General features: G+C 42.2%; 1 protein-coding gene across 5 annotated transcripts in view; it reads left to right on the top strand.

Moving 5' to 3' along the window:
- NCOA1 (nuclear receptor coactivator 1) overlaps positions 1-17,221 on the top strand; it is a 581,392-nt gene that overhangs the window by 447,320 nt on the left and 116,851 nt on the right. For all 5 annotated transcript variants that reach the window (XM_053709523.1, XM_053709524.1, XM_053709519.1 and 2 more), the window contains exon 5: positions 3,937-4,114. In XM_053709523.1, coding sequence (XP_053565498.1) covers positions 3,937-4,114 — 178 coding nt within the window. The remainder of the gene's footprint in view (positions 1-3,936; positions 4,115-17,221) is intronic.

The following is a 17,221-nucleotide window of genomic DNA, read 5'->3' as shown; positions in this document are numbered from 1 at the left end:
TCCGTTTGGATGGTCCTGCAGGCAGGCCTGTGTCTTTTGGGCGTTAACATTAGGGTTGCCTTATATTTAATTTTGTATCCAATGGGATGTATTTTATTTGTGTTTGCTTCCTTCGGGAACCATCTGGGACTTGTTACTTCTTCAGAAGTTGTTTGGACATGTTAGTCCTAGGTTTAATAATGTCTGTTTTCCTTTTTTCCCCTATGTGGGAGAATTTATGCAGCTTGCCGATTAGGACCCTGAGTACAGGCTGCTCCTGTCGGGTCCGTTTGTTTTTGTGGTTTTTTAGACACATGGCACAGTTTCTGCTGGATCGGTAGTAGCGCTGAGTGCTCAAGTTCTCATTGTTTTTATGTTCAACTAAGCATTCGAGAGGACCTGTGCGTTCATGAGGCGGGAAAGGATTGTCCTTCAGTCATGGATGACCGGGCAGGGGAGTGTTCCGCTGCATCACTTTATCCGACATCTGATTTCATCAGAACCTAGAGTTCCTCCTCCACGCGGGTGGGGGGGGGGGGTCTGGCGGGCGTTGTGCCCCGTTGCCATGACTTGAGTGGTTTGGCCTTCAGTTTTTAGGCTCCTGGATGGTCCTATGGGACTTGATCCAACAGCTTGGATAGCTGTCCAGCTTGCGGAAAGTTTTGTATTTTGAAACCTATTGCAGCTTTGACACTTTTAATGGGGTGCGTGTCAGCTTTTCTTGTGTATTTAGATATTTACTCTAGGCCGCGTACGGTCTGTCTGAGTTCTGAGACCTTGGGTCTTCTTCCATTGTCCCAGGTGCATATATCTCTTTTTGGGGATCTGTGTTCCGGACGTTAGTTGATTCCGGTGGGGACTTGTTTAGCTTGGGTTTCCCGAGGCTGGGAAGGTTTAGCACCTTTTCTCTACCCTGTGTCCTCTGCCTGTGTTGGAGGTGAGGGGGAGTCTAGCCCTGCTAGTAGAGCTAGCAGGGCTCCTTGGAGAGCTGGACTTTATCTAGGGGTGGTTCCTTCATTTGGTCGGAACTTTCGAGTTCTCTGCGCTGTCGGGATTTTCTGGATATGCTCCATCCCTTTGTCTGGATTTTTGGCCAGTCGGGGCGTTTAGTTCAAGGGTATAGTTACCTGAACTATTAGGTACCCGGACCTGTTTTTTTCTTCCTAAATCTTCCTCTTTTGGGGGCTTTGCTCCTGTGCCAGTTTTGGGTTGTTTGGATCTCAGGGCTGGTCGGGATGTTCACGGTGTTAGGAACTGGGGCTATGTCCTGCTCCATCTACCTGACCGAGTCATGGTTGGCCGGTCTATCGGAGTATTTATTACTTCTTGCCACAGAGTAACCCGTGTTGTTTGGGGTTAGCGGGGTGGCTTGCGCCTCAAGTATGGTGGGTTCTTACTCAGCTTGCTGGTGCTGGATTCCGGTCTTTTGGTGCGCCTTAGGGTTGCATTCCCCTGATAGTTTGCAGGGTACCCGTGGATTCTCTGCTCTGCAGGCGATTGGGTTGGCTGTGCCTCTGTTGGGCGAACTACTTGTGTGGGTGTCCTTATAGGACATTTGCAGGGGATTTTTTTCTTCCTTTTTAGCCGGTGGCTTCGGGCCTTGAGGACAGCTATTGCCCTTCTGACCTCTTTCCTTTTTCTTTAAGGGATATTTGCTTCTCAGGAAACGGAGTTCTTATTAGGGGCTTTTCCTGGTTGGGAAGTGGAAAGTGGATTTGGTTCCACCTGGAATCTTGCTGGTTCCATGTCAGACTGTGGGGCCTTGTTTTGTTAGATCCTTGGGTCTATGGCCTTGTCTGTTTTCAGAGTTGTGTACTCTGGGGGGGTTGCCATCTTTACGCTTGTTCCTGTACCAGTTTTGGGATCTTTGTTCCCTTGTATTGGTGGCCCAGCTGGGTCAGCAGGTCAGGATGCCTGAGCGGCCTATGGATCACAGTATCCTTTGGGATGTGTGAGCTTGCTGGGTCTATTCTGATAGCTCAGTCTGCTAGGAGATGGGGTTTTTTCCTTGCTCCTTTGACAGGAGATAGTTTCCTCTTCCTTTGGGTTCTGAGGGTGATTCTCCTTCTCGGGGGGCCTTGATGGAGGCTCTGTGTTCCCCTTTTCAGGGACCTGTGAGTAGGTCTGGCGGCTTAGGTTGCCTGGAGCGTGCCTTCTGTCGCGGGCTGTTTTGTGCGGTCTGTTTCTTGATGACGGCTTCTTATTCTTCCTTGCAGCTAGCTGGACGGCTAGCTCAGCGTCCTAATGCATTGTGGCTAGTCCGATCTCCGGCAAAGTCTACTCTGCCTTCTTCCTTTCAAGGTTGATAAGAGTCCCTCAAGGGAGATTAGCAGCGCGTTACAAGACCATTCATGTTTTAGCTCCCTCTGTGTTCTCAAACTTGGGGTTTTGCCTGGGTCTATTACATGCTCTGTCATGGTTGAATACTTGGGTATTCTATGGGCACACGCTGGGAGGACTTTGCCTCTTTAGTTGCTCTCCATGCTTGCTGGATGTTGAAGAGATGTTTTTTTTATCTCCGTGCCCGGTATTATCCCGGGTTTTGCCTGGTAAAGGCAGGGCCCTCTTTCCCTGTTTGGGTTCGTTTTGGGTCTCTGATTCTGGGCCCACTCTAGGAGGTGGTGTTTTTTGCATTGATCGACTTTTCGGTTTCCTCTGTCCTCCTTGTCCTTGTTCCCTTTGGGGTTTTTGGCTGGTTTACCCTTCCTTTTGTGAGGGGTGAGTAATCGTCTGTTGGGCGACGGTGTCTCTTGGTGGACTGTTGGCTCAGTCACATCAGTTTTGTGGGTCTCTGAATGGCTCTAGACTGGCTGCGAGTCAGTGTCACTGGGGCTTTTCTTTTGAAATTATTTTCTCTCGCCTTTGGATGAAGCGGGGATTTTTTGTTGGGTAGAGGTTCAGGCCTGGTGCCATCAGTATGGGCCGCCCTATTGTACCCTCCCGTCTTGGCATTCAGTGTCCTCTATAGCTTGGGTATTGTTTTCCCAAAAGTAATGAATGCAGCTGTGAACTCTTTCCATTTAAGAAGAAAAACATAAATTATGCTTCCCTGATGATTTCCTTTTCTTCTGATGGAAAGAGTCCACAGCTCCCCACCCGTCATTTTATGTGGGACGTCCTTGTTATTCTTCTGGCACCTTTTCACCTTCACCCTGGTATTTCTTCTACTGTTCCTTGTTCCTCGGCAGAATGACTGGGGGATGAGAGGAGTGGGAGGAGTATTTAAGCCTTTGGCTGGGGTGTCTTTGCCTTTTCCTGGTGGCCAGGTTCTTAATTCCCAAATGTAATGAATGCATCTGTGGACTCTTTCCATCAGAAGAAAAGGAAATTATCAGGTAAGCATAATATATGTTATCTGCCACTTTGATGTCTAAAAATTGGTTTGCTAATACATTTGTAACATCAGCTAAACAGTCATTTAAAGGGAAATTAAACACTTTGAGATGGTAATATAAAATGATAAATCGTATATATAAAAAAAACTGCAATATACTTTCATTATTTATTTTTCCCCCTTTTCCTGTAATTCCATTCTGAAATTGTGAGCTTTTCAGTTTCTGTTAGAAATGGAAGTGCAGAACACTGTTATATCCCACACAGCCATTGGCTGCACACTCTAGGGACCTATTTATGACTGTCTCTAATTGGCCACAGCAGAGAAGGTAACCTAAGTTACAACATGGCAGCTCCCATTGTTTTATAGACTCTAAAACTTTACTCTTATTTTATCAATATTTAAACAACTAATGCAACTTTAAAAAATATGTTATTCTTGTTCGACTAGCTCTCAGCAATGCTGCTCCTTCAACAAAAGATACCAAAAGAATGAAGCAATTTTGATAATAAAAGTAAACAGGAAAGTTGTTTAAAATTTGAAGGAAAATGTTGACTTTCATGTCCATTTAATGTAATACATGTCTAATTGGCACTGTTTTGTTTATCTGTGTTACTTAACAGGCTCTGGACGGATTTTTCTTTGTGGTGAATCGCGAGGGGCGGATCGTGTTTGTGTCGGAGAATGTGACAAGCTACCTGGGCTACAAGCAAGAAGAGCTGATGAAGGATAGTGTCTACAGCATCTTGCACGTGGGAGACCATGCAGAGTTTGTCAAAAATCTGCTACCTAAATCTCTAGGTAACATCATATAACTATTGGCAAAATAGCCCTCTCCCACGGACTGTAATATAACTATTGGCAAAATAGCCCTCTCCCACGGACTGTAATATAACTATTCCACTTGCTCTTTCCTTCCAGTTGCTCAGTAGTCAACTGCATTACCCATTCCCCAGTTTAGCACAACCAACACAGTTATATTAATATATGTTTTACCTCTGTCATTACCTTGTATCTAAGCCTCTTCTGACAACCCCCTGATCACATGACTTTTTATTTTCTATTGACTTGCATTTTAGCCAATTAGTGCAGTGTCAGCCACAACTCCTCAGGAGTGAGCACAATATTATCTATATGGCCCACATGAACTAGCAGTCCCTTGTGAAATGCTAATAAAAAAGCTGTTAGAAACAGGTAGAAATTTAGAGGTTTAAATGTTATAAAGTATATTAATATAACAATGTTAGTTGTGCAAAGCTGGGAAATGAGTAGTAAAGGCGTTATCTATCTTTTTAAACAATAACAATGTTGGTGCTCACTGTCCCTCTAAGGAATTTTGTGTCACTATACAAATAAATATTAAATATAATAAATATAGGGCCCCAGACAACCAATACTGAATAATAAGATCAATGTGTTGATTCTCATAATCTATACATTTCTCCAACATAGGTGTGTCCGGTCCACGGCGTCATCCTTACTTGTGGGATATTCTCCTCCCCAACAGGAAATGGCAAAGAGCCCAGCAAAGCTGGTCACATGATCCCTCCTAGGCTCCGCCTTCCCCAGTCATTCTCTTTGCCGTTGTACAGGCAACATCTCCACGGAGATGGCTTAGAGTTTTTTAGTGTTTAACTGTAGTTTTTATTATTCAATCAAGAGTTTGTTATTTTAAAATAGTGCTGGTATGTACTATTTACTCTGAAACAGAAAAGAGATGAAGATTTCTGTTTGTAAGAGGAAAATGATTTTAGCAACCGTTACTAAAATCGATGGCTGTTTCCACACAGGACTGTTGAGAGGAATTAACTTCAGTTGGGGGAACAGTGAGCAGACTTTTGCTGCTTGAGGTATGACACATTCTAACAAGACGATGTAATGCTGGAAGCTGTCATTTTCCCTATGGGATCCGGTAAGCCATTTTTATTACAGAAAGAAAAAAAAAAGGGCTTCACAAGGGCTTTTAAGACTGTAGACATTTTCTGGGCTAAATCGATTTATATATAAGCATATTTTATACTCCATAGCCTTGAGGAATTATTTTAATCTTGGAAATTATGTAAAATAACCGGCAGGCACTGTATTGGACACCTTATTCTCTAGGGGCTTTCCCTAATCATAGGCAGAGTCTCATTTTCGCGCCTCTATTGCGCACTTGTTTTTGGGAAGCATGACATGCAGATGCATGTGTGAGGAGCTCTGATACATAGAAAAGACTTTCTGAAGGCGTCATTTGGTATCGTATTCCCCTTTGGGCTTGGTTGGGTCTCAGCAAAGCAGATACCAGGGACTGTAAAGGGGTTAATTATAAAAACGGCTCTGGTTCCGTTATTTTAAGGGTTAAAGCTTCCAAATTTGGTGTGCAATACTTTTAAGGCTTTAAGACACTGTGGTGAAATTTTGGTGAATTTTGAACAATTCCTTCATACTTTTTCACAATTGCAGTAATAAAGTGTGTTCAGTTTAAAATTTAAAGTGACAGTAACGGTTTATTTTAAAACGTTTTTTGTACTTTGTTATCAAGTTTATGCCTGTTTAACATGTCTGAACTACCAGATAGACTGTGTTCTGAATGTGGGGAAGCCAAGGTTCCTTCTCATTTAAATAGATGTGATTTATGTGACACAAAATTTAGAGAAAATGATGCCCAAGATGATTCCTCAAGTGAGGGGAGTAAGCATGGTACTGCATCATCCCCTCCTTCGTCTACACCAGTCTTGCCCACACAGGAGGCCCCTAGTACATCTAGTGCGCCAATACTCCTTACTATGCAACAATTAACGGCTGTAATGGATAATTCTATCAAAAACATTTTAGCCAAAATGCCCACTTATCAGCGAAAGCGCGACTGCTCTGTTTTAGAAAATACTGAAGAGCATGAGGACGCTGATGATATTGGTTCTGAAGTGCCCCTACACCAGTCTGAGGGGGCCAGGGAGGTTTTGTCTGAGGGAGAAATTTCAGATTCAGGGAAAATTTCTCAACAAGCAGAACCTGATGTGATTACATTTAAATTTAAAATGGAACATCTCCGCGCTCTGCTTAAGGAGGTGTTATCTACTCTGGATGATTGTGAGAATTTGGTCATTCCAGAGAAATTATGTAAAATGGACAAGTTCTTAGAGGTCCCGGGGCCCCCCGAAGCTTTTCCTATACCCAAGCGGGGGGGCGGACATTGTAAATAAAGAATGGGAAAGGCCCGGTATACCTTTCGTCCCTCCCCCCATATTTAAGAAATTGTTTCCTATGGTCGACCCCAGAAAGGACTTATGGCAGACAGTCCCCAAGGTCGAGGGGGCGGTTTCTACTCTAAACAAACGCACCACTATACCCATAGAAGATAGTTGTGCTTTCAAAGATCCTATGGATAAAAAATTAGAGGGTTTGCTTAAAAAGATGTTTGTTCAGCAAGGTTACCTTCTACAACCAATTTCATGCATTGTTCCTGTCACTACAGCAGCGTGTTTCTGGTTCGATGAACTAGAAAAGGCGCTCAATAATAATTCTTCTTATGAGGAGATTATGGACAGAATTCATGCTCTCAAATTGGCTAATTCTTTCACCCTAGACGCCACTTTGCAATTGGCTAGGTTAGCGGCGAAAAATTCTGGTTTTGCTATTGTGGCGCGCAGAGCGCTTTGGCTAAAATCTTGGTCAGCGGATGCGTCTTCCAAGAACAAATTGCTTAACATTCCTTTCAAGGGGAAAACGCTGTTTGGCCCTGACTTGAAAGAGATTATTTCTGATATCACTGGGGGCAAGGGCCACGCCCTTCCTCAGGATAGGTCTTTCAAGACCAAAAATAAACCTAATTTTCGTCCCTTTCGCAGAAACGGACCAGCCCCAAGTGCTACGTCCTCTAAGCAAGAGGGTAATACTTCTCAAGCCAAGCCAGCCTGGAGGCCAATGCAAGGCTGGAACAAAGGAAAGCAGGCCAAGAAACCTGCCACTGCTACCAAGACAGCATGAGATGTTGGCCCCCGATCCGGGACCGGATCTGGTGGGGGGCAGACTCTCTCTCTTCGCTCAGGCTTGGGCAAGAGATGTTCTGGATCCTTGGGCGCTAGAAATAGTCTCCCAAGGTTATCTTCTGGAATTCAAGGGGCTTCCCCCAAGGGGGAGGTTCCACAGGTCTCAATTGTCTTCAGACCACATAAAAAGACAGGCATTCTTACATTGTGTAGAAGACCTGTTAAAAATGGGAGTGATTCATCCTGTTCCATTAGGAGAACAAGGGATGGGGTTCTACTCCAATCTGTTCGTAGTTCCCAAAAAAGAGGGAACATTCAGACCAATCTTAGATCTCAAGATCCTAAACAAGTTTCTCAAGGTTCCATCGTTCAAAATGGAAACCATTCGAACAATTCTTCCTTCCATCCAGGAAGGTCAATTCATGACCACGGTGGATTTAAAGGATGCGTATCTACATATTCCTATCCACAAGGAACATCATCGGTTCCTAAGGTTCGCATTCCTGGACAAGCATTACCAGTTTGTGGCACTTCCGTTCGGATTAGCCACTGCTCCAAGAATTTTCACAAAGGTACTAGGGTCCCTTCTAGCGGTGCTAAGACCAAGGGGCATTGCAGTAGTACCTTACTTGGACGACATTCTGATTCAAGCGTCGTCCCTTCCACAAGCAAAGGCCCACACGGACATTGTCCTGGCCTTTCTCAGATCTCACGGGTGGAAAGTGAACGTAGAAAAAAGTTCTCTATCTCCGTCAACAAGGGTTCCCTTCTTGGGAACAATAATAGACTCTTTAGAAATGAGGATTTTTCTGACAGAGGCCAGAAAATCAAAACTTCTAAACTCTTGTCAAATACTTCATTCTGTTCCTCTTCCTTCCATAGCGCAGTGCATGGAAGTAATAGGTTTGATGGTAGCGGCAATGGACATAGTTCCTTTTGCGCGAATTCATCTAAGACCATTACAACTGTGCATGCTCAGTCAGTGGAATGGGGACTATACAGACTTGTCTCCGACGATACAAGTAGATCAGAGGACCAGAGATTCACTCAGTTGGTGGCTGTCCCTGGACAACCTGTCACAGGGGATGAGCTTCCGCAGACCAGAGTGGGTCATTGTCACGACCGACGCCAGTCTAGTGGGCTGGGGCGCGGTCTGGGGACCCCTGAAAGCGCAGGGTCTTTGGTCTCGGGGAGAATCTACTCTCCCGATAAATATTCTGGAACTGAGAGCGATTTTCAATGCTCTCAAGGCTTGGCCTCAGCTAGCAAAGACCAAGTTCATACGGTTTCAATCAGACAACATGACGACTGTTGCGTACATCAACCATCAGGGGGGAACAAGGAGTTCCCTGGCGATGGAAGAAGTGACCAAAATCATTCAATGGGCGGAGACTCACTCCTGCCACTTGTCTGCAATCCACATTCCAGGAGTGGAAAACTGGGAAGCGGATTTTCTGAGTCGTCAGACATTTCATCCGGGGGAGTGGGAACTCCATCCGGACATCTTTGCCCAAATCACTCAACTGTGGGGCATTCCAGACATGGATCTGATGGCCTCTCGTCAGAACTTCAAGGTTCCTTGCTACGGGTCCAGATCCAGGGATCCCAAGGCGACTCTAGTAGATGCACTAGTAGCACCTTGGACCTTCAAACTAGCTTATGCATTCCCGCCGTTTCCTCTCATCCCCAGGCTGGTAGCCAGGATCAATCAGGAGAGGGCGTTGGTGATCTTGATAGCTCCTGCGTGGCCACGCAGGACTTGGTATGCGGACCTGGTGAATATGTCATCGGCTCCACCATGGAAGCTACCTTTGAGACGAGACCTTCTTGTTCAAGGTCCGTTCGAACATCCGAATCTGGTCTCACTCCAACTGACTGCTTGGAGATTGAACACTTGATCTTATCAAAGCGAGGGTTCTCAGATTCTGTCATTGATACTCTTGTTCAGGCCAGAAAGCCTGTAACTAGAAAAATCTACCACAAAATATGGAAAAAATATATCTATTGGTGTGAATCTAAAGGATTCCCTTGGGACAAGATAAAAATTCCTAAGATTCTATCCTTTCTTCAAGAGGGTTTGGAGAAAGGATTATCTGCAAGTTCTTTGAAAGGACAGATTTCTGCCTTGTCTGTGTTACTTCACAAAAAGCTGGCAGCTGTGCCAGATGTTCAAGCCTTTGTTCAGGCTCTGGTTAGAATCAAGCCTGTTTACAAACCTTTGACTCCTCCTTGGAGTCTCAATTTAGTTCTTTCAGTTCTTCAGGGGGTTCCGTTTGAACCCTTACATTCCGTTGATATTAAGTTATTATCTTGGAAAGTTTTGTTTTTTGGTTGCAATTTCTTCTGCTAGAAGAGTTTCAGAATTATCTGCTCTGCAGTGTTCTCCTCCTTATCTGGTGTTCCATGCAGATAAGGTGGTTCTGCGTACTAAACCTGGTTTTCTTCCGAAAGTTGTTTCTAACAAAAACATTAACCAGGAGATAGTCGTGCCTTCTTTGTGTCCGAATCCAGTTTCAAAGAAGGAACGTTTGTTGCACAATTTGGATGTAGTTCGTGCTCTAAAATTCTATTTAGATGCTACAAAGGATTTTAGACAAACATCTTCCTTGTTTGTTGTTTATTCTGGTAAAAGGAGAGGTCAAAAAGCAACTTCTACCTCTCTCTCTTTTTGGATTAAAAGCATCATCAGATTGGCTTACGAGACTGCCGGACGGCAGCCTCCTGAAAGAATCACAGCTCATTCCACTAGGGCTGTGGCTTCCACATGGGCCTTCAAGAACGAGGCTTCTGTTGATCAGATATGTAAGGCAGCGACTTGGTCTTCACTGCACACTTTTACTAAATTTTACAAGTTTGATACTTTTGCTTCTTCTGAGGCTATTTTTGGGAGAAAGGTTTTGCAAGCCGTGGTGCCTTCCATCTAGGTGACCTGATTTGCTCCCTCCCTTCATCCGTGTCCTAAAGCTTTGGTATTGGTTCCCACAAGTAAGGATGACGCCGTGGACCGGACACACCTATGTTGGAGAAAACAGAATTTATGTTTACCTGATAAATTACTTTCTCCAACGGTGTGTCCGGTCCACGGCCCGCCCTGGTTTTTTAATCAGGTCTGATAATTTATTTTCTTTAACTACAGTCACCACGGTATCATATGGTTTCTCCTATGCAAATATTCCTCCTTTACGTCGGTCGACTGACTGGGGAAGGCGGAGCCTAGGAGGGATCATGTGACCAGCTTTGCTGGGCTCTTTGCCATTTCCTGTTGGGGAGGAGAATATCCCACAAGTAAGGATGACGCCGTGGACCGGACACACCGTTGGAGAAAGTAATTTATCAGGTAAACATAAATTCTGTTTTTTCGCTATTAGTGAAGTCAAAATTAAATTGTAATTCTACAGACTGAAGATATAACATAGTTATAGCCATACAGTGCTCAAGACACGTGCACCCTTCTGAGTGTACCTCAGTATGCTCTCATGGAAAAGAGCTGCAATTTCACAAAGATTACTAAGAATGTGAGGTAAATATGTTTATAAAGATGAATTGGATTTTATTTTTATTGTGCACTTTGTTTTTTACCTTCACGTGCCTTAATATTCGAATGTCTCTTCGATATAAACCTTGGAATGAGAGAAATAAATTCAAGGGTATCCATTGAAATATTAAAACAAAAATAAAAATGTGGATAGTCATTTGTCTCTAATCCTTAGATACGGGATTGAAAAAATAAAACTTACAAAGAAATCTCAAAGGACAATTAAATACAGTAGAATTGCGTAATCAATATAAATGCATAACAAGTAGGCAGCGCAATAACACATTTGAATTTCAAACGAGCAGTAGATTTTCTATTCTGACACATTGATGCTTTAATTGCTAACCTCTGTATCACTGGCCAACAGCCAATCACAGACTCCTATACGTATACACTGTGAACTCTTGCACATGCTCAGTAGGAGCAAGGGCCTCAGAGTGGGCGTGTACCATTTCATAATTTAAGTAAATTGGAAAGTTTTTTTGTTTGTTTTTAAATTGTATCTATATATCTGAATCATGAAAGTTTTTGTCCCTGTAAATATGTATAGTCTAAGGAGAAAAGAGATTGAGGTGATATGATAAAAAAACTTAAAGGGATATAAAACCCGAAACTTTTGTTTTGTGATTCAGGCAGAAAATACCATTGAAAAAACATTTCCAATTTACTTCTATTATCAAATTTGCTTCGTTCCCATGATATTCTGTGTTGAAGAGATACCTAGGTATCTGGGGCACTACATGGCAGGAAATAGTGCTGCCATATAGTGATCTTGGATAACATTCTTGTAAAACTGCTGCCATACAGTGCTGCAGAAATAGTAAAGCTCCTAAGCAAACGCCCCATCGTATCAACAAAAGATACCAAGAGAACGAAGAAAAATGTATAATAGAAGTAAATTAGAAAGTTGTTTTCAAATTGTTTTCGTATCCCTTTAAGTATAAGGGACTTGAAACCGAAAGATTTTCGTTCTCTCTTGGCTTACTAATGTGTACTGCTAGCTCCCAGTATTGCATTGCATTGCTGCTCCATCAATAAAGGACTCCAAGATAATGAAGCAAAATTGATGATTGAAGTAAATTAGAAAGTTGCTTAAAGGATTACTTTATGTTATAATGTTTAAGCTCAACAACTAACATATTAAAGTTAATAAACATTAATTAAAACCTACTGACCTATATTTTCTCCAAAACGAAGTTTCATAACGTTCTAAAAGTTATATCTTTTATTCGCCGATGATGCCACGTTATCCTGCCCACTATTTTCAGCACTGTGTGTTCAAAATACTTAAACCAATAACTTTGTGTTTAAAGCGCCATTTTGAAACCTAGGTAATGTAAACAGATTGGTACAGAGCAAAGGATACCCATGGAGTGGGTTTGGAAAACAATTAAATTTGCAGACAAGATTTCTGATATACGGTAGAGATATGTTAATGAAATGCTATTGATAAAAAGTGTATTTGGGGTAGTTAGTTAGTAACAGGCATAGAAAATATTTACTTACAGTGGCCCTTTAAAAACGCATGCTCTATCTGAATCCTAAAAGAAATGTTTTTAGGTTTCATGTCCCTTTAATAAAGTTAAAGGGACAGTATACTATAAAATTGTTTTTCCCTTTAATGTGTTTCCAATTACTTTTTTAACCAGCTGCAGAGTATAAAATGTATGAGATTTGCTTTTTAAGGTTTATTTGTGTATATGAAATTGCTGATTTTGTGTTTTGAAGCCACAACCTAATAAAATGGGCTGAGCTTGTAGGTATAATCAGATCTAATTACCGTACTTTATCACACTGTGTACATATACATGCTTCTTTATCTTATATCTGTCCACAAACCAATCACCAATACTTGGAGAGAACAATGGAAAATTAACATTTTATTACCTTATCTCTTCTATACCCCACTGGGAGTGTAATTTCTTCTACTGGCTGTGTTAACACAGCTTGGCCTTGAGACCAAAAACTTTCAGTATGGGTGGGGATACCACAGGCTAAATAAACTATTTCAAATGCCAATATAAGGGTAATGGAAAAACTTGTAAACAATTTAATACACTCCAGCTGGTAAAGTTAATAATTGGGAACAAATTAAAGGGGAGACATTTTTGAGTAAACAGTCCCTTTAAGGCTGTTAGCAATGAACTAAAAAACTGTCAAGTGCTTTCCCATCAGACACAACAGTGGTATAAACAGAATAAATATCCTCCTGTTTGTAGCTGGCCAGGAATCAGTCAATAAATAGAGAGCACAGCAAGTTTCTGAGAGGTGCACTGAGGTTTTTTGATTGTTGTAGACATATTATGGTTGTAAAGTTATATCAAGGAGGACAGATAAAGCTTTAAGGTATCTTCAATGCACCACAGAAATCAGCAGTGTCTGTAATATTACAGGCTGTGACACATTTTTATAGTGAACAAATGTACCTTTTTCTACTTGTATAAGAGCACAGAGATTGTATAGAATGAATCTACACTCAGAGCAGTTCAATGCTGGGGATTCAGCCCATGGCTTCAGGGGAACACACAAGATTGTGGTCTTCTGCACTATTAAACTTTTCTCCCACTGAAAACTGAATGTATCCTTTGCTGAAGCACCAGTTAAAATGTATGTCCATAGAGCAGGCAATTTTAAACAACTTACTTCCATTAACAAAATGTGCACAGTAGTCTTTTTATATTTACACTTTTTGAGTCACCAGCTCCTATTGAGCATGTGCAAGAATACACAGACTATACATATATGCATTTGTGATTGGCTGATGGCTGTCACATGATACTGGAGGAGTGTAAATAGACATAACTTTGAAATTTGAATAGTCATTTGAAGTTCAGATTAAGTGCAATTACATTGTCTTTATTTCATGCATTTGTTGATTAGGCAAATCTACTGTATTGACTGGTCCGTTAAAGGACCCCACAAAGCAGTGTCCATAAAACTGCAATGTTTCAGGGCATACGTGTTTTCTCCAACATAGGTGTGTCCGGTCCACGGCGTCATCCTTACTTGTGGGATATTCTCTTCCCCAACAGGAAATGGCAAAGAGTCCCAGCAAAGCTGGTCACATGATCCCTCCTAGGCTCCGCCCACCCCAGTCATTCTCTTTGCCGTTGCACAGGCAACATCTCCACGGAGATGGTTAAGAGTTTTTTGGTGTTTAATTGTAGTTTTTATTCTTCTATCAAGTGTTTGTTATTTTAAAATAGTGCTGGTATGTACTATTTACTCTGAAACAGAAAAAAGATGAAGATTTCTGTTTGTAAGAGGAAGATGATTTTAGCAGAAGTTACTAAAATCGATTGCTGTTTCCACACAGGACTGTTGAGATGAAGTAACTTCAGTTGGGGGAAACAGCAGACTTTTCTGCTTAAGGTATGACTGGCCATATTTCTAACAAGACCATGTAATGCTGGAAGGCTGTCATTTCCCCTCATGGGGACCGGTAAGCCATTTTCTTAGTTAAATAAAAGAATAAAGGGCTTCAAAAGGGCTTAAAAGACTGGTAGACATTTTTCTGGGCTAAAACGATTGCTTTACTAGGCATATTATGCAGATTCTAACTATTAATGGTTATTATAATCTTGGGGATTGTTTAAAAAAACGGCAGGCACTGTGTTGGACACCTTTTTCAGATGGGGGCCTTTTCTAGTTATAGACAGAGCCTCATTTTCGCGCCACTAATGCGCAGTTGTTTTTGGAGAGCAAGGCATGCAGATGCATGTGTGAGGAGCTAAGAATCACTGAAAAAGCTTATAGAAGGCGTCATTTGGTATCGTATTCCCCTCTGGGCTTGGTTGGGTCTCAGCAAAGCATATAGCTGGGACTGTATAGGGGTTAAATGTAAAAACGGCTCCGGTTCCGTTAATTTAAGGGTTAAAGCTCTGAAATTTGGTGTGCAATACTTTTAATGCTTTAAGACACTGTGGTGAAATTTTGGTGAATTTTGAACAATTCCTTCATACTTTTTCACATATTCAGTAATAAAGTGTTTTCAGTTTGAAATTTAAAGTGACAGTAACGGTTTTATTTTAAAACGTTTTTTGTGCTTTGTTGACAAGTTTAAGCCTGTTTAACATGTCTGTACCTTCAGATAAGCTATGTTCTATATGTATGAAAGCCAAGGTGTCTCCCCATTTAAATTTATGTGATAATTGTGCCATAGTGTCCAAACAAAGTAAGGACAGTAATGCCACAGACAATGATATTGCCCAAGATGATTCCTCAAATGAGGGGAGTAAACATGATACTACATCATCACCATCTGTGTCTACACCAGTTTTGCCCACACAGGAGGCCCCTAGTACATCTAGTGCGCCAATTCTTATTACCATGCAACAATTAACGGCTGTAATGGATAACTCCATAGCAAATATTTTATCCAAAATGCCTACTTATCAGAGAAAGCGCGATTGCTCTGTTTTAAACACTGAAGAGCAAGAGGACGCTGATGATAACTGTTCTGACATACCCTCACACCAATCTGAAGGGGCCATGAGGGAGGTTTTGTCTGAGGGAGAAATTTCAGATTCAGGAAAAATTTCTCAACAAGCTGAACCTGATGTTGTGACATTTAAATTTAAATTAGAACATCTCCGCGCACTGCTTAAGGAGGTATTATCTACTCTGGATGATTGTGACAATTTGGTCATTCCAGAAAAGTTATGTAAGATGGACAAGTTCCTAGAGGTTCCGGTGCCCCCCGACGCTTTTCCTATACCCAAGCGGGTGGCGGACATAGTAAATAAGGAGTGGGAAAGGCCCGGCATACCTTTTGTCCCCCCCCCCCCTATATTTAAGAAATTATTTCCTATAGTCGACCCCAGAAAGGACTTATGGCAGACAGTCCCCAAGGTCGAGGGGGCGGTTTCTACTCTAAACAAACGCACTACTATTCCTATCGAAGATAGTTGTGCTTTCAAAGATCCTATGGATAAAAAATTAGAAGGTTTGCTTAAAAAGATTTTTGTTCAGCAGGGTTACCTTCTACAACCAATTTCATGCATTGTTCCTGTCACTACGGCAGCGTGTTTCTGGTTCGAGGAACTAGAAAAGTCGCTCAATAAAGAATCTTCGTATGAGGAGGTTATGGACAGAGTTCAAGCACTTAAATTGGCTAACTCTTTTATTTTAGATGCCGCTTTGCAATTAGCTAGATTAGCGGCGAAAAATTCAGGGTTTGCTATCGTGGCGCGCAGAGCGCTTTGGCTCAAGTCTTGTTCCAAGACAAAATTGCTTAACATCCCTTTCAAGGGTAAAACATTATTTGGACCTGATTTGAAAGAGATTATTTCAGACATCACTGGGGGAAAGGGCCACGCCCTCCCACAGGATAGGTCTTTTAAGGCTAAAAATAGGCCTAATTTTCGTCCCTTTCGCAGAAACGGACCAGCCTCTAATTCTACATCCTCTAAGCAAGAGGGTAATACTTCACAACCCAAACCAGCCTGGAGACCAATGCAAGGCTGGAACAAGGGTAAGCAGGCCAAGAAGCCTACCACAGCTACCAAAACAGCATGAAGGGATGGCCCCCGATCCGGGACCGGATCTGGTGGGGGGCAGACTTTCTCTCTTTGCTCAGGCTTGGGCAAGAGATGTTCAGGATCCTTGGGCGCTAGAGATAGTTTCTCAAGGTTATCTCCTGGAATTCAAGGAACTACCCCCAAGGGGAAGGTTCCACAGGTCTCAATTATCTTCAAACCAAATAAAAAGACAGGCATTCTTACATTGTGTAGAAGACCTGTTAAAGATGGGAGTGATTCATCCAGTTCCAATAAGAGAACAAGGGATGGGTTTTTATTCCAACCTGTTCATAGTTCCTAAAAAAGAGGGAACATTCAGACCAATTTTGGATCTCAAGATCCTAAACAAATTTCTCAAGGTTCCATCATTCAAAATGGAAACTATTCGAACGATCCTACCTACTATCCAGGAAAATCAATTTATGACTACCGTGGATTTAAAGGATGCGTACCTACATATTCCTATACACAAGGAACATCATCAGTTCCTAAGGTTCGCTTTTCTGGACAAGCATTACCAGTTTGTGGCACTTCCATTCGGATTAGCCACTGCTCCAAGGATTTTCACAAAGGTACTAGGGTCCCTTCTAGCGATTCTAAGACCAAGGGGCATTGCAGTAGTACCTTACTTGGACGACATCCTGATTCAAGCGTCGTCTCTGTCAAAAGCAAAGGCTCATACGGACATCGTCCTAGCCTTTCTCAGATCTCACGGATGGAAGGTGAACAAAGAAAAAAGTTCTCTGTTCCCGTCAACAAGAGTTCCCTTCTTGGGAACGATAATAGATTCCTTAGAAATGAGGATTTTTCTGACAGAGGTCAGAAAATCAAAAATTCTAAGCTCTTGTCAAGTACTTCATTCTGTTCTTCGTCCTTCCATAGC

This window comes from Bombina bombina, chromosome 4, assembly GCF_027579735.1.
Source record: "Bombina bombina isolate aBomBom1 chromosome 4, aBomBom1.pri, whole genome shotgun sequence".
Taxonomy (NCBI): Eukaryota; Metazoa; Chordata; class Amphibia; order Anura; family Bombinatoridae; genus Bombina; species Bombina bombina.
Note: the sequence above shows the minus strand (reverse complement) of the source record. Positions and strands in the feature narration are given on the sequence as shown.